Source organism: Cygnus olor, chromosome 4 (genome assembly GCF_009769625.2).
Source record: "Cygnus olor isolate bCygOlo1 chromosome 4, bCygOlo1.pri.v2, whole genome shotgun sequence".
In the NCBI taxonomy this organism is placed as follows: domain Eukaryota; kingdom Metazoa; phylum Chordata; class Aves; order Anseriformes; family Anatidae; genus Cygnus; species Cygnus olor.
The window spans coordinates 65168837-65190423 of record NC_049172.1 but is presented as its reverse complement, the minus strand read 5'-3'; the positions used below and the strand labels follow the sequence as shown (position 1 = coordinate 65190423).

The window sequence follows — 21587 nt, the reverse complement described above, 5'->3', positions numbered from 1 at the left end:
TCTGAGCATGAATCCCATGAAGGAATTCAAGCAAACAACACAAAAAAAGTCTCAGCTCATAAAAGCATTTAAAATTACCTACTTGAATGTGCTGTCAGGAACTACTCACATAATTTTTCCATGAACATTCCCACCATATTTTAACCCCTCTTTTCAGTATTGAAACGTAGTGAGCATTATTTCAGACAAAGGAGAAAGTGCAAGCAAAAAGTCTCAGAGATCCCATACCTCTTCTGTCTGCTAGGCATCTACGTAACAATTTGACGGCCTCCCTTCGACCTTGCTTAGCAGCAAGGATGAACCAGTCAACCGCACTACAATTGTTAAGTTCTTCATCCTCCTCTTCCGCTAATCTCAAGAAGTGTTTTCCCACCTAGAACAAGCAGCAAACAGAATTCCTTCGGTTAACCTGAAATACACTCTAGCCTCTGTCTCCCTCCTCCCTCTGCTAGAATAAATTCTCTTGAACAAAAGGTCAAAACATTTGCTCCCAGCACTGAAGAACATAGCTGTAAGTTGATATTCTGCAGAGAAAGATCACTTTCCAGAAGTGGAAGTAAGAAGGAATCGCAGTACATTTGACTAGGTCAATGAATTAGTTGCCACTGGTCTTTCGGAACCTAGAAGGATCAGGTAAAGATTCTGGTATTACACACGGTATTAACAGCAGTCTTTTCTTGGACTGTTTTCTTTCTATAAAAATGGTCAGACAATGTTGTTAACATTATTTAAAAAAATACAATAATTAAGTGTAATTACTGGTGCCAGTAACATTCAGAAATTCAAACGAGGTAAATTGGCAGAGGGCCTTGAGATGGAAGGAAGGCTCAGGAAGGAAATGCCTGACTTACAGCAGTTTAGCCACTGAAGGTCCAAGCAAACTCGTGATTAATTAGCGAATGGAATAAAACTTAAATTGCTTAATGCTTAAGCAATGTTAGTGATATAGCCTGTAAAATCCCTACCATTTCGGATTACAGAAATTATGGAACAATTGCCTATATCACTGTTTTACAGGTAAGACACCACCTTCATTCCTTCTATAAAATTGAAATATATGGTAATGTAAACACACTCACGCAGCAGCACAAAACACTCCTGCTTATCATACCCCAAAGTGTTATGTGGCAGAAATTAGACAAAACTACTGGACATTTTATTTGTATGTCCAGAGAATCTGGGAATGTTTTCGCTTAGTTCACTGCACTCCTCTCTCTAAGGTATTGTATTAATTACACCAAGAATGTAACTGGAAATAGAGTACTGCTCCATAAACCCACAGTAGTATCTGCTGCAAAAACAAAACAAAACAAAAAATAACTGTTTGACAGTTTCTCTGAAACTTTGTTTTTGATATTACCAATAAAGGTGACTACAGAAATACCTTTGAAATATTAATAATATAGAGTTATTACATACAGATAGAACACATTGATCTCACCAAATTATTGTTTTCTTAACCATTAAAGATTAAGCCTTCAGCCTTGCAACTGGGTTCCAACACCAAAGCGGGTGCTCAAACAGCTTCTATTTAGACAGTTTTTGGGTAGACCCCAGAATGACTAAACCCATAGTATATGCAGCAAAGCTATCCAATACTAAGATACACAAAAGACAGAACACTTTTTATGAATACATGCCAGAGTTCAACAAGCACTGCACACGTATAGCGGCAGACCAAGAAGAGTATTTGAGACAGGATTTTTAAGATTTCAACCTCGATAGTGCAATTGCCTGATAAATTATCACCCAACTGCAGCTATTTATTCAAGCAATTGCTTCCTGAAATAAGTTGCATGGTAAATAACATCCTCTGACAAGAATAGTTGTTTCTTGAGTGTGTTTATATTTATAGCCATTGAAATTTTGAGCAAAGCTTCAGGAGTAGCAGCACTTGACGCAACCCCTTCAAGTTATGAAGATCTCTCGGTCATAAAAACTTGTACTGCAACATAAAGAAGCAGAAAGGAAAAAGGGAAAGGAAAAAGCATAATACTGTGGTTTTATGATAGATTTTTTTTCCTATAGTTTTGTTGTTGATTTGGTTTTGAAGGTCAGCATCAAGATTTAATTATTTAACCCCCCTCAAAAAAAAACAAACCACAGATACCACTCCCAAAATCTGATCAACCAGAAAACATTTGCCCTTCATTTTGATTACAAAATGACAAGCTTTTGTGCATTTTTGAATGTTTTAGTAGCAAAACCACACCTCCACGTCCCATAACAAACATCTAGCCTTTCCATGAAATACTGCTGAAAGGTCGACTTCTGAACAAGCCCCATGCAGCAGCTGCTTTTCACTTCCATAGCAAAGCTTCTACGTGGAACCACCCGAGGATGGCCGCACAGCTCTGGCATGTGGCAATCAAACGATGAAGAACCGATAGGGAAAAGCATTAGCCTCAGACTGCTTAGGTGATAAATCACGGATTTTCTCTTTCCCATGAAGTAAAACTGGGAAATGAAGTCACAGCTGGTAATGGCTAAACACAGATCTTCATACTGTATTTCTGCAAAGGTTGTTGCCTGCCTCTCACCTTTGGGCTTCGCTAACTGAAGCAGTTCTCTCAGGCAGTCCCTTTGCAGAGAGCCTCTCGTTAGACACAGAGCTGCCTCTGCTCCGTTACAGAATCCATCTGTGGGTGTCTCATTTTTGTAAACGCTGCACAGTTATTTCTCAATAAAGAATTATATAAAGCTACGGTAATGCAGGCTGACATCCACTCACAGTGCATTTATTTCCATAGTCATTGCAAGGTTATTACTATGAGTTTATTCAAAAATAACTACATGCCAATGAGCTGAGTGATTCCTTACATTTGATTTGGTAATTATCAGCAAGAAGCACAACGATGCCATCTCAGCTTCTTACTCTTAATGCTACAACGGTAACAAGTTAAAATACATTTGTCTGACTGGATTCTAAAGGGATGTGTGCCATGATAGAAAAAGAAGCATACATGAAATATATATATTTTATTTTTGCTTTCTGGAAATAAAAGGTAATTCCCTCTCCACATGCCAGAAGAAATTTGGTCCCCTAGAAGGGAAACAACTGTATTTAGGGTTCCTTTTCAGACAGTCAATTCATCCTGAGTGCATAATATAGCAAAATTGTATGTTGGATCTTTTTTTGAAAAAAAAAAAAAAAAAAAAAGCATTGTTATTGTGTGGAAATAGGAAGCGTACGCAGTTAAAGAGCTAAAGGAAAGGAGTGAAGGAGAAGGGTAAAAACTTATTATTTATATAGATACATGCACACACATCATAGGCTTAGATTACACAAGGAATTTCTTACTCAGATGGAACTTATATCCTGAAAGAATATATTATGACTTGCTCTTTTGTGTGGAGGAATAGAGCCAAGATGTGGACTTTGTAGCAGCAATCCCCTCAAGGTTAAAGCTCCATCCTCTGCAAAGCCGCTGGCTGTTTCAGAGGTGAGGAATTCCTTACTGTCTCATGTTACAGCTCCAAGGACAGCCTGCCCTCAAACAAGTTGAGATGGAGTGGGGAGAGAGCCTGGCATTGCAATATTTTTTATTATTTTTTTTTCTTGAAAAGTGATCCCTGGGTTAAAAAACAACAAACCACCAATGAGCTTGTAAGAGACCATGAGCACTCCTTGTCAAAGCCAAAGCTGGAAAAGAATGCTTAAGTCAGTCACCAGCCAAATTAAGCAGGAATTCAAAAACTTCTCTGAAGTTTCAGGCTATTTATACTAGATCAACAAGACCAATATACCAGCATAATGCAATGGACAGGAAAGAAAACTTTTCTGAAACCTATGGGAAACCCAAATACCAACATATACAGGGATAGAATTACCATTACCATTTAATTGGATCTATCATTACACAACTAAATATAGATAGCTTCAATAAACCATGAAGGGCTTCTTTTCTAAAAGATGTTAATTCAATGTAGAAATGGTGACAGAGCAAAAACCAACCTCTGATGTTCCTGCTGAAGCAGCTCAGTGACCGTTTCTTCCACAGAGTCCAGCCTAAGAGTCTTTGTACATAGTGAAGTACTGAACCAACAGTGTTGACACAACTTTCATTTTGATAAACAATTTTGCTCCAATGATAAAATTAAATCCAACACCAAAAATCCAAACAGCATTTAATAATCACTACCTCCACAAATAATTCTGGTACATAACAATATAAAAATAAAAGTCAAGCACTGTGGCTTCTCCACGCTCTGAGCCTAATCCTTCCCCTACCCCCTACCCCATTTTGATATTCATCCTAAAGGCTTATGCAGGAGTGGGACCTGAAACCCAAGTAGGCAGCAATGCTCAAGGCTGAGAAACCACCTGCCATCACTCTCCTCACCTTTCTTTGAACAGTTTATGATCAAAACAGATACTGTTCAACTAAGTGTCTTTGGAAGAGATAAGAGTTCCACTAAAAGCTGGCAATGCTATTTTTGGAATTGAGAGCAAACAGCACTGGACAAAGAGCACATAAAATTACCTCTGTTTGTGCTTTTGGTTCTCCTGCTTTGGCCCTCTCGAGCAGTTCCTCAAAGAGCACTTCAGGTTCTTCCTTCATAGCCTCTAAATGAATTTGAGAAAGAAAACAGTTTGTTAGCAAAATTTGAAGTTTTCTAAATCGTTACTATATTTGGTTGAAGAATTACAGGATCGTATCTACAAAATCCAACGCAAGGGTTTTTACGAGAACAGCAGAACAGCTGTGGAAATTAACTAATATTTTCTCTCCACCTCAGCGTAGGCACTGTTACTTGTTATTTGGTACCTGCCACAGGATGGTACACAGTTTACAGTTTCTCATTTACTTCCACAGGATTAATCTCTCAATAGAAGGAATTTCATTACAGTAAATATAAGCACACATGGAACCTGCAGTATGGATCAACTTTTGTACTGTCGTTATTCTTACTCCTGATAGCCCTTGAGTCCTTCACCTGACTGATGGCTTATTTAGTAGTGGAACCTTCTCAGGCATTTTGAAAAAAATCAAAGAGCCTGAAAAACTTATCCAGTATATTTGAAAGCTCAGCTTCTCAGTCCCCAGAGTACATAGAAACAACAAAATGATTAAATGATTATAAAATTCATTATACTGAGTCCAGTTCAGCACTCACGTCTATTTTTTTTCTCCTTTCCTATCTGACTGCATACATACGGATGAACATTTTATTTTTTCTTCTTCAAAAGCATCACATTGCTCTACAGGTCAGTCATCACGAAAAATTTTCAGAGCTTTATCTGATATCCAGGGTTTGTAAATAATGTCATGCTGGGAACAATTTTACGAACGAAGAGCAAGTTTAATGCAAAAGCTAACAAAGCCTGTGAACAGCTACTCCCTCTCCCCACCCCACCCACGAGAATTTATAATCTGAAGTTAGTTTGGAAAAACGATAAGGAGAAAAACAATGTAACTTACAGTTTACTCAACTGAGAGTGTGAGAGAAACGTTCTTAATCAGTGGTCTGCTACCCTGTTTACTAGCCAAGATAAAACTTAACTAGAAAGTCAGATCCAAACTCAACATCAAGCTCCAAAGCTCGAGCCTTACCCCATTAACCCGTAAGGTCACCAACCACATCATGATGCTTGGCAGCTATGTATTTAGGGCAGACAGCATGAGAAAGCATGGTTAAGAAGCACAGTTTCCAAATGTAGGAAAAAACTTGAGAGACGCATTCTGGCACCTGCTCAAAGCTACAGATTTCAGTCTCTGCCTACTATGGGCAGCAATAATGCGAGAAGCTTGGTAAGCAGCCCAGCTAGCCGAGGTGCCATTTAGTATCACTGATTTTTCAAAAGGTGGGAGGAAGGAAGAAAAACTCATTTCCAGATGATCTCCCAAAGAACAGGGCTACTTACGTTCTTTAATATCACTGGGACTGGGACTATTTCCAAACGAGAACAGGCTACAAGCCAACTCTTTCATTAAAACGGGTTTATTTTAACAAGAACAAACCATGAAGTAAGTTCTCTCCGTCACCATGCCACAGTTTTGTCTGCCAACCTCCACTTAGAAAAACACTAATGCCAGATTATAACATGTTGTCTGGCTAAACAAGGCATATAATGAAAAATAATTTTCATTTACTACTCCCTCTTTTCAGAAAGCTGTAAAAATATTATTGTAAGATAGGCAAACAACATCCCAGGAAGATTAACTACTTAATCTCCTTGCCCTGATGTACAACCAAGAGCACTGAACCCTACACAAGTCAGAAACCTGTCTTCCGGATGGCACCACACACACCAGCACCCATCCTGCAGGGGCTCTCTGCTAACAATAAAGCAGAAGTTACAGAAAAGAGTGTATTGTTTGAAATGAATATAATATTCATTCATCTACCCCACACAAATGAAAAAAGTTGGGTAATACAGCACTGCCCTGCTGCTTCCTGTGTTTTGACTTATTTGTAAGCCTTTCAAATCAGAATTTCAGCAGCAACAATCTTGGCTACAGATTTTTTTTTTCCCGTTCAGCGTTTTCTACGTGTTGAAAAGAAAACACCATTTATGTTTGTGACACTCTGGATGAACCAATAAAGGAGGCACTGGTCAGAAGCGTTTGCTAACTAAGTGGAATTTACACACAAAAGTCAGAGAGAGCAGTTTGCCAAGCCCATATAAACCCCAACAATATCAGTTGTTCTCTGGCCGTTTACACAGGCCAAGCAGCTTCCTTTCTCTCCTGCTCCATTTGGCATGTGCAGGAGCACAGCACTGCTCTGATCCCTTCCACCTTTTGCTCAGAATGAAGTTTGTTAGATAAGCACGTTTATTACAATATAAATCCCTAATGCATTCCCATTTTGTTCCTTTGTTTCTTCAGTACTGGGATATAATTACCTTACAGTCCGACTGCCACCTTCACTGGGAAGAGAAAGTAAAACATGCTGACACCGCAGGCAAGCCTGTTGAAGTGTTTGCTTTAAAGGAGCAGACTTCCAGCGGAAAGAAACGCTTCCTGCTGCTGTTTTCTACCTATAGCCCAATCCCTCCCACCCCGTTATCACTTAGTCTATGCTCTGTCACGTGGAACCTGTAAATATAAATGAAGATAGCTAATTTAAATTATCGCTGTGGGTTGATTCTGTAGTTACATGGTGAGGGCAAAAGAGCAGACTGTGATGAGTTCTGGAGGTCAAGGTTAGAATAGCTTTGTACCAAAGCATTTCCACAACTATCAATATTTTGCTGTGCTTTGTCTGAGGAAGGCCTACAAGATGAGCAAAAGGATCGGGTGTGAATGACTCAGGTTGCATGCCTGCCCTATCCATTTACTTTCTCAAAGTATTTAGGTCAGTCTCCGAAGGTAAAAGGTACACAGTCAAAATGTGTTTAGGAACCAGGATGGACAGACACTTTCTTCCAGTTCAGTTCAATGCTAGGAGGACAGGCACTATGAAAGACTTGCCCACCATAAAAAGGCTAAGTGATGATCTATAACTTAGCACCCGTGTGCTTAAGCATGTTTTTAGTGCTTTAACCTCCTAATGTTTATTCCTCCCACACAGTAGTACTGCAATGGAAGTGCTGTCAGTAGAAGCTTTTATTTTCCAGCTTTGCTAAAAAATGATGTCTTTTTAATGTCAAATCTTACTCTGTCTTGAATATAAAAATTTCCAGAAGAGAGGAGCATTCATCTTACAATACTTCATGCATCTTTTATGACAATTAAAATAGACTTCACTAGCTGTTGTGTGTCAGGTGCATTTATATAAGCCAATGAAGTCTATCAGTTATTCAAGGTTCACAAGCACTGTAGTCATTCAAATGAAAGCAGGCAGGTGAAAGCACACAAATTTAAAATGGTACATAGCATTCATATAAGAAACAAATTAAGACAGGATCATGAAGCAGAAGGGAGGATAGTACTTCATATTTACCTTTAGATCCTACTCTGCCACCAAGACCCTATGGTGACCATCATCAGGCTACCCCATGGTTCAGCTCTTGATTCATAAAACAAGCTAGTTCTACCTTTTCAGAGACAGGCCACTCAAAATCACAAATTGTTCATCAGAACAATGACATTATTAAAAGAATAATTTAAAAAAGTTCTATTTAAGTCAAACTTAATATATGAAATTATATAGTATCCCTTAATTTTCTCAGTTCCCCTCAAAAAAGTAGAATTAGAGAGATTTGCAATCTGCAAAGGATGAAGCACATGCATACTTTCCAGTCCACTGCATTTATATCCTTATACTACAGAAGGCATTTAAACCTCTGAAAAGTTGCAGAAATATCCATTTTTTTTTTTTATTCAGGCCTTTCATTTAAAAGGTTGAAGCTGTACAGCAGCATTTAGCTGCCAGAATAAGCCAAAGCTGCATATCATTAACTGATGCACTATTAACTGGTAGCACTTAAAAGATGCCATCAAAACCATTTCTTAGAGCCACTCGTTTACTAGTTAAAAGTATGTTTTACAACCCACACTACACAAGTCTGAACACAGCTGTCTATATACATAGACTGCAAGTAAGCTGATGAAAACTGAAGACAATCTCCTTCCTGAAATTTTATACATTACTTTGTGTTACTCTAAAGAGATTCCAATTTGGAATTCAGCATTGCTGCTGAAGGCTTAAATGGAAATTTATTGTTCATTTTTGCATGGGCAGGCATTTTTAATCTTTGTTAGGTTTTGATCAGAAAGAAGAAATGTTGTACTAGAGGAAAACATCCTGTTTTTTCAAGAAGTCTAATCCTACGTTAATAGTACTAAGCCGAATACTACGTTAGGATGCAGTTATTGTCCCTCATCTCTGACACTTAACAATTAAATTGACAAAAAGCCACTTTATATATAGTAGGGGATTTGTGTGCGTGATATTCAAAGATATTAGTGTTTAATAATAAATCAGAAAAGGAAGATGCCATCATAGGTTAAATAATACATATAAGCCTCATCTTTGGGCTACATCAAGGACTAAAACCCAACAAATGCTTCAACATCCACGGAACGTTTTGCATGAACCTCTACAGTTTAGATAAGAAATCTTTTCAATGCAAAAGATTTTGTAGAAGACAAAAGTTGTCATAAAATTTCTTTCCCGGTATTCTAGCACAAATCAGTGATGGCTGCAATAGATTCCTGTTTTTTCTACTATCCGTCACATCTCCAACTGAAACACACCATGTGTGCATTGCTGTAGACAGGCTGACTCAGTGTCCGATGACATATTTAGCAAGATGTCTTGCACACGCTTTAGACAAATACTGTTTCAAAAAAAAAAATAGCATTTAATATACACCATGCATCACCATTCATAAGCTTTAAAATACGTAATGCACATACATAAATAATAATCTTTACATATAAGGAAAGATTTTTAGTTATATATACACAGAGTAGATCATACACGCTCACCCAGCACATAAAACAACCTCCGTTTTCTCTGTGCTTTTCTAACTGCTAGGTAACACTGCCTTCCTTCAAAAATATTCTTTCAAGTTACTTCATGCAGAAAGAGTCAACAGGATGCAGACTGAATAATACAAGTGTTTATTGATGTAATTTCCTACCAACACAAGCATATCACAGCTCCCAGCAGAATGGACTTTGCCAGAAGAAGGAGGCAAGGTTTTAGCACCTTGCCTGCTTTCATCACCTGCTGGCCAGGTGCACACAGCTCTTTCTTCTCCCCGTTTAGGTCACAGCTATATCACCTGAATTCTCCAGATAAAAGAGGAGAACGAAAACCATGAACAAGGAACACCAACACCAAAAACTGGTATTTTACGGGATCACAATCTCAATCACAAACCTTTTGAGCTTATTATCTTCTTTGTTCACACTGTTATTGGGGCCAGCTACAAGAGAGTTGTGGTACTGCACCTAATAAATCAATTTGTACACAAACACAAGGCAGGCACTTCCATGTCTTTTGAGCAGCAGAAACCTAATGAGCACAGGATAGGAGGAAAACTGAAAGCAGCTTCTCAGACAGGAAGCAATAATGAAGACAAAGTATTAATTTGAAATATATAAATTTAAAAGAAATTACAGGTTTTACAAGTGAATATGAGAGCTGCATAGAAACGCTACGGAACAAAAGATGAATGCATTAGGCAACACCCCCAGGCAGTGTATGAAGGAAACCTGTACGGCACACACACTTTGCATGATCACGACTACAAGCATTCATTTGGGCTGAGAAAAGAAAGTGACAGGGACGTGCAGGAGGAGGAGGAAAAACCATGTGTTTGGGAGAATAAAGGATCTTAGATGACAAGATATGAAACAAGACTTCTGGATTGGCCTTCCCATTTTATTATTACAGCAAGTATTCCTGAAGCAACTGAAAATAGTAAGTTAAGCATATGCACAATACATATGCTACATTCAGACCTAGCCAGTGGTAACATACTTCCAAGCTCACTGAATACACAGCCAGAAAAGTACAGAAACTTTTTTTTTCAAAATTATTTCATGAGAAGACATGACAGTTGTCACATATGAAAACTGCTATCACGGTATCCCAGCAAGGCGGGCCAAAAAATGATAAGTAGTCAATCTCACAGTTGATCTTGCAAACGCTACATTTTTATTTTTAAATTTAAGATTGTACATGCCGTTTCCTTTTTGCTTTGTTTGAATAAACACGATTAAGACATACTGAGAAAAACTGGAGCAGCAAAAAGGCCAGAAAACAGCAGTAACAATCTCAATTCCTCCCGGAGAGAAAGTGAGTATTACATTAGAGCGATATAAATGTAAGATTTTAGCTACATTTAATAAATAAAGCAACTGATAGAAAAGATTTTTTTTCCTATAATTGAGCAGTGCACAGAACCTAGATGTTAGTGAGCTACTCTAACAGCACTTTAGATTTAGTACTCATCTAGGCACGTCAGAAGCTAAGAGTCTGCTACAGTCATATTCAAAAGCAAAACAGGATTGGAGGAAAAAAAGAAAAATAAAGGAGAAGACATAGAAAGTTATTTAGAAATAGGCATAAATCATTATAAAGCTGAGCTCATGCCAAAACAAAGAAAAATAGAAAATCAATGAATCTAAGACATTTAAATTTAAAACCTATACCATGATAGACCAAGAGGAGAAGGTTTGCAGAACAACTCAATGCACAATCTGTTACTTCTTTCTATTCCTTTTTCCAGCACATAGGTTGCAGCAGCCTGTCAGGCAGACTATACACAATTCACAGGAAACTGAATATTTTAAAAAAGAGAAGGGCACGGTGAAAGATTTACTAACAGATATACTCCCCTCCTCTCCCAACAGAGGATAGCATTGAGAGGCTCCTGTGCAGGAAGCTCAAATGCCTTTTTTTTTTTTTTTTTTAAAGAAACTACTGTTACTTTCAATTGTAGATGAAAACTATATAAAAAAACAAACAAACAAAAAACCTATAGTTTCTCTTCGTTTATCCAAGTGTTCAAATGGACTAAAACCTATTGAACTACATATTGCAGCATGTAACTTCTCACTTAAAGATGAGAAATGAAACTGGCAAACGATACCAGAGATCCACAGTAACAGAGACCATTGTCTGATATCCATACAATGTAAATACATAAAAGGAAGAAAAAATGTAAGCCTGTGAAGTGTGGGAAAAAAAAAAAAAGATATACCAGGTAAAATGAGAATAAAAAGCCTTGACGTGACACCCTTGTAGGAGTAAAAGTGCTGGAGGACAGGCAGATCCAGCTTGTATTTATCGCTCTAAGGGTGGTGTGTAAGGCTTCTCACAGAAGTTTTCTAAAGAAATTATAAAAGAAGGCTGTTACATGGATAAATAATAGACTAAGAAATAAAGAAATGAAGAGTAGAAATACACAGCTCACACACTCCCAGGGAAATGATTATTGGTTTAGACTAATATACAATAAGACCTGTATTATTTAACATATTTATGTGTGACGTGAAAAAAATAGACATATACAGAGATGCCAAATTCTGCTGATGATTTTGTGTTACACAGCGGAAATAAAACAACAAAAAACATGACCTATGATAAACTGCAGAAGGATTTAATGATTGATTAAGTGATAAAAGATGAAACAGTACAAGCAAAATAAGAAAAAGCTATCCTATCATTGTATGCACAGTGATAAGCTCTGAACTCACTACCATCACTCAGACTGAAACCTTGGAGCTGTAACAAACTGCTTTATCTGCATGAGCTTAAAAAGCTACTGGAGACAACAACGGCAGAAGAAACACCCACAGAGCACTCTCAAATATAAAGACCTCACCTGTCAGCCAGGAAATCTCTAGGCTGTAAAGTGCTAAACATGCTGAGAAATAACCAGCAGCTCCTGCACACCTTTAGCATGGCAGTAACGTACGAGTAAAATTGATGAGGAGAGCACTAGCACTGCATGTAGAAAAATCTCCCTAGGTGTAGCAGGCATGCTGTAAACAATAGTGTAAAGGATTCACATGAAAAAGGTACGAAAAACTGTGTAACTGGAAAGTGTTTGTCACCGTTCAGACTCTCCAGCAGCGGCAATACCGAGCACTGATAGCACCTTCTGCAGGCCTTCACGCAGAGTTCACAGACTAACTCCCGCACTAGCTCATGTAGGAGAGAAGAAAATCTAAATGATACCCAGAGGAAGAAAAACACAACTTCGTACTTTAATAGCTTTATCCAGTAAGCTGTCTACTTATGTAAATGGGTTCCTTACTTATAAGGAGTCACAGGATGTCAAGCATTTGTCAGTTAATAGCATGAAACAGGGAAGGATAATTTACATGTTTGATGAAGAGTAGCATGGAACAAGCTTTCACCCACAGGTCTTTTCGGCAGCTAAGTCACTGGGGGAAGAGAGGAGGAAAAAAGATGTCATCTTTGACATCAGATCTTCTCCCACACTTGAACAAATTCTCCATATACCATTAAACATACTGATGTCCCAACTGATTAGTACTGTGCTGTACAGTCCTGAACTTCTGTGAAGCTCCAGGCATCCATCATTTTACTGCTTTGAGATCCTTTAGCAAGGAGGCCTTACTGTAAAAGGATCTGAAAGGAAAGTGTCTGAATTACAATGAAAATTACTGATACTAGTATGAATAACCTATGTTCACTGCTAAACTCTACTCTTCCTATCATGCTCAACACAACACTGAACAAATAAATCCGTATGTGCAGACATGACAGAAGACAGATACAGGGTTAGCTATTGTGTTTGAAAAAGCCTCTTCCATGACTTTCATTATGTGATAAGCTTGAAGCTTTTTTTTCTTAAATCTTTTGACACAAAAACATGCCTCTGAAGTGCAACATGTAAAGCTTATCTCATACTTAAGGTCAAGATAAAGACACCAAAGTACTACTTGCAGATAAAACCAAACTGTTCTGCTATCATTAAGTACTTTAGTTCATAATAACAAATGCACTCTGCGCCACGAGTTTCAACAGGAAAGCTAGAGTTTATATTACACCATAGCTATCTAACCCAAATCTGGGTTAGCTTGAAAAAGTAGCAGCCAGGAACAGCTCAAAACCGTGCTATAAATCCTGTCCCAAAGGCAGTTAGGCTGGTACACAGCAGGGATGCGTACCACGTTTATGGTAACCAAAAGCATCCACAAAAACAGAATCAGCTTCCTGGGTGCCAGTAGTTTTTATAATTCATTTTCTGTCCTCAATTTGTATTAAAGGACCCCAAAACGCACTCTCCGTCCCCTGGATTTCAATGCCTTCTGTAAAATAAAGCTAGTATCAATGAATCATTGTCTGGCTTCTTAAAAAGCATCCAGCAGCTAAAAAACAACCCCCTGTATTTGCAGACTGCCTTGAAGCATTGACATCTTCCAGCTCTGACCAACAGCGCAAGATTCTTAAGCCACCGTTCCAAGAAAAGCGTCTCCTACTCCTTGGCTTTCGTCAGCCTTGTTCTCTACTCCTCCAGTATTTACCTTTGCTATAGTTACAGGCAGAAAAAGAAGCTGTTACATCAAAGAGAGTGGAGGCCTTGCTGCGGAGCTCAAAACTATGCTAGGACTGTATTGTAATCATCTGGTCTTTTTGGACTACTAAAAAAGAAACAACACATGACTGAAGCATCAGAAATAACAGCCTGTCACCCAAGTGAAGCAGTTAGTTTGTTAGAAGACTTGAACAAGTTTGCTTTAAGGAGTTCACAAGTGAAATATACTAACTACAGTATAACATTTTCTTGCAGATCTCTGCAGTAGCCTACTTGCTGGCGTAAATAAGTTTAACAATGTTGAAAATGGAAGATTTTATAATATTAGACAGGAAATAAGCAACAAGAATGCATGCACATGCACAGTAAATAATGCAGGCATAGTCTGTTCAAGCAATAAATGTCATGAAAAAACTAGGAAAAAGAAAGCTTCAGGGCATGCCCACACTGGCATATTGACCTAAACAGATACAGCAGAATACATTTTGTGCTAAATCTCACTAGAAGGTATTTCTTTCGGAGTCAATTCCTATTAATGCACTTCTAAAGGGAAGTGTTACAGTAGCTCTTTTTTTGCAGGAAGTGAGTTCCTTTTAAAAAACACAAATTTGTGGAATTTAACTAGATCCAACAAAACCAGTTTTCAAGCAACAGTCCACAGTTTTTTAATACAGATTTTATTTTCCACTACGAAACAAGCTCTCTAAAAACTCAACCACACTTAGAAACAAAGGCATATACATATTAATGACAAAAAGAATCATTTTATTGCTAGAAGCAGCTATGTAAACATATAATCCAAATGAAAGGGAAAAAAAAAAAATCAAACACCTTTCAGGAATGAGAGATTTAAACTGTTCGTCGCAGGCAAAACGTCTATTATAAATGGGCTTTTAGAAAAAGTTGGTCTGTACATTTTGTAACAAAAATTAATGTTCTAATAGCTTTTGTGTGTCACTGGATTGTACTATAGAGCTTTCAGTGTTCAGAGGAGCCAGTCTGAATCTCTAGAGAAATCCTCCTACTCGCTTTGCACAAGCTCCGGGAGTTCAGTGCTATTGTGTGCAGTACCTGTGTAGCACTAAAGTTTCTAGAAAGACTGACTGATGTTCCACTTCAGAGCAGACATTAAGCATCATGTCAGAAACACGATCTGTTCATACAGAATATGATACAAACAGAGGAACTGACTGGAGAGGGAGAAACATTTTGTAAAACAAACATCGCTGTTTTAATAAATGGTTTTACTACTTCAGACCATTACTTGCTCACCCACGAATGTTCAATCCTTTCATCCATTCAGAAGCCTTCTGTATTCTTCTCTAACTGTAAAATAAGGGCTGGGTACAATTAAGAGTATAATGCACTTTTTGTTTTTCAAAGTGTACTTCTACTTACACAGTAATCTTAAGACAGTCCTGCTTGCCCCAAGAACAGTTAAATATATTTGTAAAAGCACACACTGTGAGGCATTCTATTCTGAAAGGTGATAACAAGGATGAGAGCGAGGGGAATAACATTTGTTTAGAGAAGTGCTAAAGTCTAGGACTCAGTTTTGCTTCCTATGGGAGCAGCAACGGCTTTGTAGATACGATAACAGTCTTAGTCACACCACAATTGCAAGTCATCAAATAGCATTAAATTGAAAAGGGAACAACTTCTGCACCCCCACAAAATGAAGGCAAATTGTCAGGAGAGCAGTGAAAAAAGCATGTAGGCGGAAGACTAAGAGTGATGATATTATAGAGAGTATAAATTTTAAAAGTGGAGGGAAAACTATTCTTAAAAGGTATTTTTTTCTAGCGTAGCTATTATTGTACAATGATCATTTAAAGTAATTTAAAATAATTTTACACACGACTAATAATATAGCCCTGCTACTTTTTCTATGCAGGCACCTCAGATTTATCCCAATTTATCAATAAAAGATTTGATCAAACATGTTCCAAAACTGGAGAGTTAAAAGTAAATAAGCTTTTTGTCATTTCTCAGTTGAAATTAAACACTGCTAACCCTCCCCACCAAAACAAAACTAAGAAAATCAACCTGCAGAAAAGCAACATGAGAAAGAGTTGCAATCATAAACCTTACCAAGCCCACATATTTTTGTAGGTGAAGACCTGAAGTTATCGTAACAACCTGCACAACACTCAGAATTTCAGTAATTCTGCAATGGATGCTCTTCAACTTAGACACTATCGGTTCGTTAACTTACCATCAAAATAGATGACCCTTAAAAAATAAAAGGTTGTTTTGCAGGTCCATAGTTCCTTGTTAACTTGCTCACTAAGCACTTCAAATAGCGAACTTTGCAAAGGGTTGGTTTCATTTCCCAGTTTACTTTTTCCACTCTCATCTCCTAACTTTTGTAAGGAAGTAAGCCTTCTGCTGCTGGAAAGGGCCACTCTAACAACACGGTTTCAAATCTCTCCTATGCATTAATTTGCTGCGGTTTTATTTAAACATCAGTGTACGGATTAGGCACTTCCAAATGTTTTCCTCCAAAACCTCTGCAAAATATCTGCAGAGGTTAGCCGGTCTCCAGAGGTTCTTGCTGCTGCCGAGTTCAGGCGCATTCTGCTAGAGCCTTGGTTCAGATGAGGAATGTGCTTTTAACTTCCCAGCTGGTCCCATTTAATGCATTTTGTTAGCACGCTGGAGCACACATACTGGATGCCTTCTGGAGGAAACTAAATGGAAAAAATGTATTTCCAACTACTAGATGTAATTTAGACCAGCTGAAGTTTGGTATAAATAAATCCTACAAGATAGATACAATATGAACCCTGGATCCTCAGCACTAAACAATTGACTACACATTCATTACACAATGTATTCACGGGGATGTAGCTCTTTCCCTTCTACTGCTCATTTCTATCCTTCTAACACCTTGGGACTTTGCTAGAACAAACATTTTGTTATCATATACTAAAACAGATTAAGGAATTGATCCACCTGTAAAAATTATGGAGAAGATGATCCAGACAGGGCACTTTCCTTAATCTGGCTCACTGCGTGGGCAAAAGATTTATTATGCTGGCACAGCCCAGTGGTAGGACTGAATGGGGAAGAAACAAACTTCATCTACCTGTGGAGAAACTTTTTTTTTTATACTTAAGCCACCCCCAGATACCCAGCCAGCATCAGGTTCAAAGATGCAAGACTTACTTCTGTTAAGGGACCTGTAAGCCTTTGTTTATCTGCCAAAGAAAATGTTTATAAATAGTGAAAAAAGCCAGGAAGGAATAGTCTTCCTCATAAACGAGCATCCAATCCTACTTCCACAGATGGTAAAAACAGAACCTTACTGACACCAATAGCAGCAGACCTGAAAAATGCTGATTTCCACTGTTCTTCGCTAATTATGACTACGTCCCAAAATTTTATCTGAAAATACAGTCATTTACTTTGGTTTGTATAGAATCCTTTCTCCCCCACAGTAATGCTTGGCAAATGAGCTTTCCAGAAGCCCTAGTAATTACAGGTAAAGCTTGAAGGGACATCAATAAAATGACAGATAAATTGTTAAGTAATTAATACTTCAAGGCATAATCCTCCCTTTGTAACAATCAAAGATTTTTCTGAGTTTTCTTCAAGCTTTGCACAAACATTTCACTTTGTCTCCAGAGTTAGCCTGTATAAGCAAACTGCCAGAAAATGAAGACAAAGAAGTGCTAAAATAGAGCTTTGAAGCAAAGGTTCTTTGTAACCTTAAGTGGAATAGGTTAACATTTGGAAAATATTTGTAAGTTAGCAATGTTTCCTATTTGTTAGCTTTCATTTAGCAATGTATTGGGGATGCACTGTGGCACGCTGTTACAGTGTTGTAAATTGTTTGCAAGGTGTTTTTTTGTGTGTACTATTTATAAATTTTAAGTCATACAATTTATAAAATAATCCTCTAAGAGATACAAAAAACCTTCTAACCTTCCAAAGTACATGCAGAAATCCACTCATCTACAAACATAAGACTTTTTTCTGTCCTCAAAGCTCTCGGTAAAAAATACCTCCCCCCGATGTTCTCAATTCTGGAGCAAGAAATTTGTGTATATTGCCTTAATAACAAAAACATGGACAAAGGAAAAATATTCCTCTAACCAAAGAGACATTTCTCGAAGCACTGCAACTCTGTTCTGCAGTCCTCTCAAAACTTCCCAAACTCACCTTTGAGATCCTACCTGATTCCTTTTCTCCAGCTGTACTGGCTAGCAAATGTATGTGAACAATGTAAAAAGAAAAAACCTACACAAATAAAATCCCTTTCATGCACATATACGAAATTGTCACTCTCATACTGCGTACCAGATTTCTGTTATCCTAGAATGTCCTCTTACCTTCTCTTCTATTGCTGACCAGCAGACAGTTCGCTAACAATTTTTAAGAAAGACACTTTGCATACTTGAAAGCAGTTTAGGCCCTACAATAAAGAGAAGCACCTCCAGATAAGCTGGGATGAGAGTCAGTCCAGCTCAAGTTACCATTATGGCTGACTCAAACTAATGACTTGGACGCAGACATCCCAGGCAAGCATCCTATCATTATCACGCTTACCTAGAATAGAGATTCATAAGCCTCTTTCACTCTTCCAAAAACATTAATAGGAGCAGGATCTAGATACTCAGCTGACTAAGTGAACATGTTGATGGTGCTTTTTTTTTTTTTTTAAAGCCATGATCCATGTACACACATGGGAAACAATTCCACTAGAAAGAATTATGCTTTTAAGCCTATTTTGGAGGACCCAGTGTTCTTACAAGGTACATAGCACATGGATAGAAATTGAGGGCATGTGCACCTGGGAGAGGCACAGAAGTGTTTTAGAAGATTTGAGTCTTAGTCTGTTTCAACAAACTTCAAGTTTCATGAGCAAGCAGCCATTGGTCTTCTTTGCTATATACCATGTTCCTACTGATGAAGACTACCAAAACAATGACAGAACTTATTTAAGCAACTGGCAACTCTCCTGTAATTTGCTTACATGAATACTGATGACTCAATGGTTTTAAAATTTTGGAAACCTTAATTAGTAGTGCATATGCTTTGCTCACCAGTAAACTTCCTGCCCAGGAACATTCATGAAAGAGTAACAACTTAGTTTTTCTTTAAAAAAAGAAAACAACAACACAAGAGTCAACATACTGATGATATGCATTCATTCCTAACTCATTCCATACACAAAAGCACTAACTTATGTAGGCAGAAGTTTTGCAGAGAAAACAACAGCTTTGGGTAGAAGAACCCCCATTAAAAACAAAACAACAAAAAAGATTACAAATCACTTTAAGCTCATCAATTGAATGTATTTTTTCCCATGAAATCCCGGTTTGATTTACACAATACATTCTACTATTGCTGTTACCCCTTATTGTGAAATTGATTATATAAGGAATAACAAACACTAACTAATGATGTCTTAGCCTAAGATGAACTGAAAAACTGCCAAGAAAAAGCCTTCAGTATAGGCTTTTGACCCAAATGAAGTACCTACGCAGTTGAGGATATGTATTGTGCTTAAGTGCTTTACTGAGTCAGAGCCAGGGGCATTGGCTCCATTGCTAGATTATGCCGCAAGATACCGATAAAGCTGCAGGAGAAGAAGATAGGTGTTTCCTGGAAACAAATTACTTCATGTTCATATCAATGCTATAGCTTTGAACACAGTATGCATAAGCAGAAAATGTAAGGAAAAGCATGTATCAGAAATACAGATATTTTGGCAAGAATATTCCAAGAGTAACAGAATGGATGAGGCTGAAAGGGCTCCCAGGAGGACATCTGGTCCAACCCCTGCTCAAGCAGGACCACCTACAGCAGGTTGCCCAGGACCACATCCAAACAGCTTTCAAAAATCTCCAAGAAGGAGACTCTACACCCTCTCTGGGCAACCTGTGCCAGTGCTCAGTCACCCACACAGTAATGAAGTGCTTCCTGGTGTTCAGACAGAACCTACCATGTCTCAGCTTGTGCCCGTTGCCTTTTGTCCTGTCCCTGGGCACCACTGAAAACAGACTGTATCAGTCCTCCACCGAGCCCCCTCTCCTCTAGGCTGAAGAGTCCCACCTCTCAGCCTTTCTTCACAGAAGAGATGCTCCAGTCCCTTAATCACTTTTGTGGCCCTTCACTGGGCTCTCTCCAGCAGCTGCACATCTCTCATACTGTGAAGCCCAGAACCGAGCCCAGTACCTTGAGTGGCCTCAGCAGTGCTGAGCAGAGAGGAAAGATCACCTCCCTCGACCTGCTGGCAGTGCTCCTCCTAAGGCCCAGGACAGGATCTGCCTCTTTGGCTGCAGGGGCACATGGACACGTGGCAGGTAGGTTTGAGGTGAAACTGTCTTTCAAGATCATCATACAGCAGACACAGCACACCACTCCTCCTCCATCTGAAATCATAGCACTTTAATAAAAGACTACATTACTTGTATAAAATGCTACAAGCTTAAATTTGTATTGTGAGATACTTAAGTCACAAAGAGGAAGTGTTCTAAACCTTTAATAATTCTTATTGTGATAGCTTTCTGTACACCAATGTGTTGGTCCTATCTGTCCTCTTTTGCATCGGTTGCAGTCATCAGAGGAACTAGTGACACACAGTGACTGTTCAAAGCAACTGGCTTACTTTTCCAAGGAAGAAGTGGCAATAGCTCTTCTCAAAGCATCTGTTCTATGTCCTTTCATAAAACCAGAATGCAACAGCTACACGTCATGGCTATGAGACTAGATCCTTTGCTCTTCCTAGATCTATCAGCAACTGGAACATAATTTATTGGTAAAGGCTCTAGTGATTCAAATGAATATCTATTCTGTCTGAATATTCTGAAGATTGCCAAAGTGCCAATTTTCAATTTGAGATTTTCATGTTTATGTTTCAATAAGCAGATATATGAATGTGTGAACTTTTGTGGATTTGTGCTTCTCTTTCTGAAGTGCTACTTAAATCCCTGTTTTTAAGTTTTGATGTCCACTGCTGCTGTGGGTAGGAGAAAAATTCTCTGCTACCTCTCTTTAAGAGAGTTTTTCAGTTCTAGAAACTATTAGTATTATGACAAATCGTTCAAGTCTAAAAGTACTGTAGAAGAAAATACTGGATGAAGAAACATGCTCTCACTGAACACACTTGGTACCCAAATCCGCTCAAATCTTGGCTGTTAAGAGACTCTGGCAAGATAGAATTGCAATAGTAGCTCATTCTACAGCATTAAATACTTGAGTATATTAAGGGGATGTAAAGGGCAATGACAGTGTTACCAGTACTGAAAAGATTTTTATAGGAATTGATTTAAATAATCAGAAATGAGTAACAACTGAAATGAAGAAATATATCAATTCTTGACAGTCCTCTTTTATAGGGGCACAAAGAGAAGCACCTTTAATACAAAAACCAGCACAGAGATCATCAGTAAATACACAGGCCTGTAAAGAGACAGGATTGAGACAAAGCTTGATATGACTTTAAAAGCCCGATATTGATACAGAATAGAAAATCTCCAGATTAGCTAAAAAATACCTGACAGAATCTCTGTTTAAAATAACACTATATTGATAGTATGTATTAATTTTCAGAATCTTGCATGAATGTGGGCACCAACAGCAGAAACCTATGCCTTTCCATTTTAAGTGATACTATAAAAAAGTGCAAGATAACTCCATACCACATTCCTAATATTGTTGCTATTCT

The 21587-nt window shown here is 38.1% G+C and overlaps 1 protein-coding gene across 1 annotated transcript in view; it reads right to left on the bottom strand.

The window, feature by feature from the left end:
- Positions 1–21587, bottom strand: part of WFS1 (wolframin ER transmembrane glycoprotein) — a 35378-nt gene that overhangs the window by 10342 nt on the left and 3449 nt on the right. The window contains exons 3-4 of the mRNA XM_040556151.1: positions 4485–4567; positions 229–373 (exon numbers count right to left, since the gene is read on the bottom strand). Of these exons, the coding sequence (XP_040412085.1) occupies positions 229–373; positions 4485–4567 (228 nt within the window). The remainder of the gene's footprint in view (positions 1–228; positions 374–4484; positions 4568–21587) is intronic.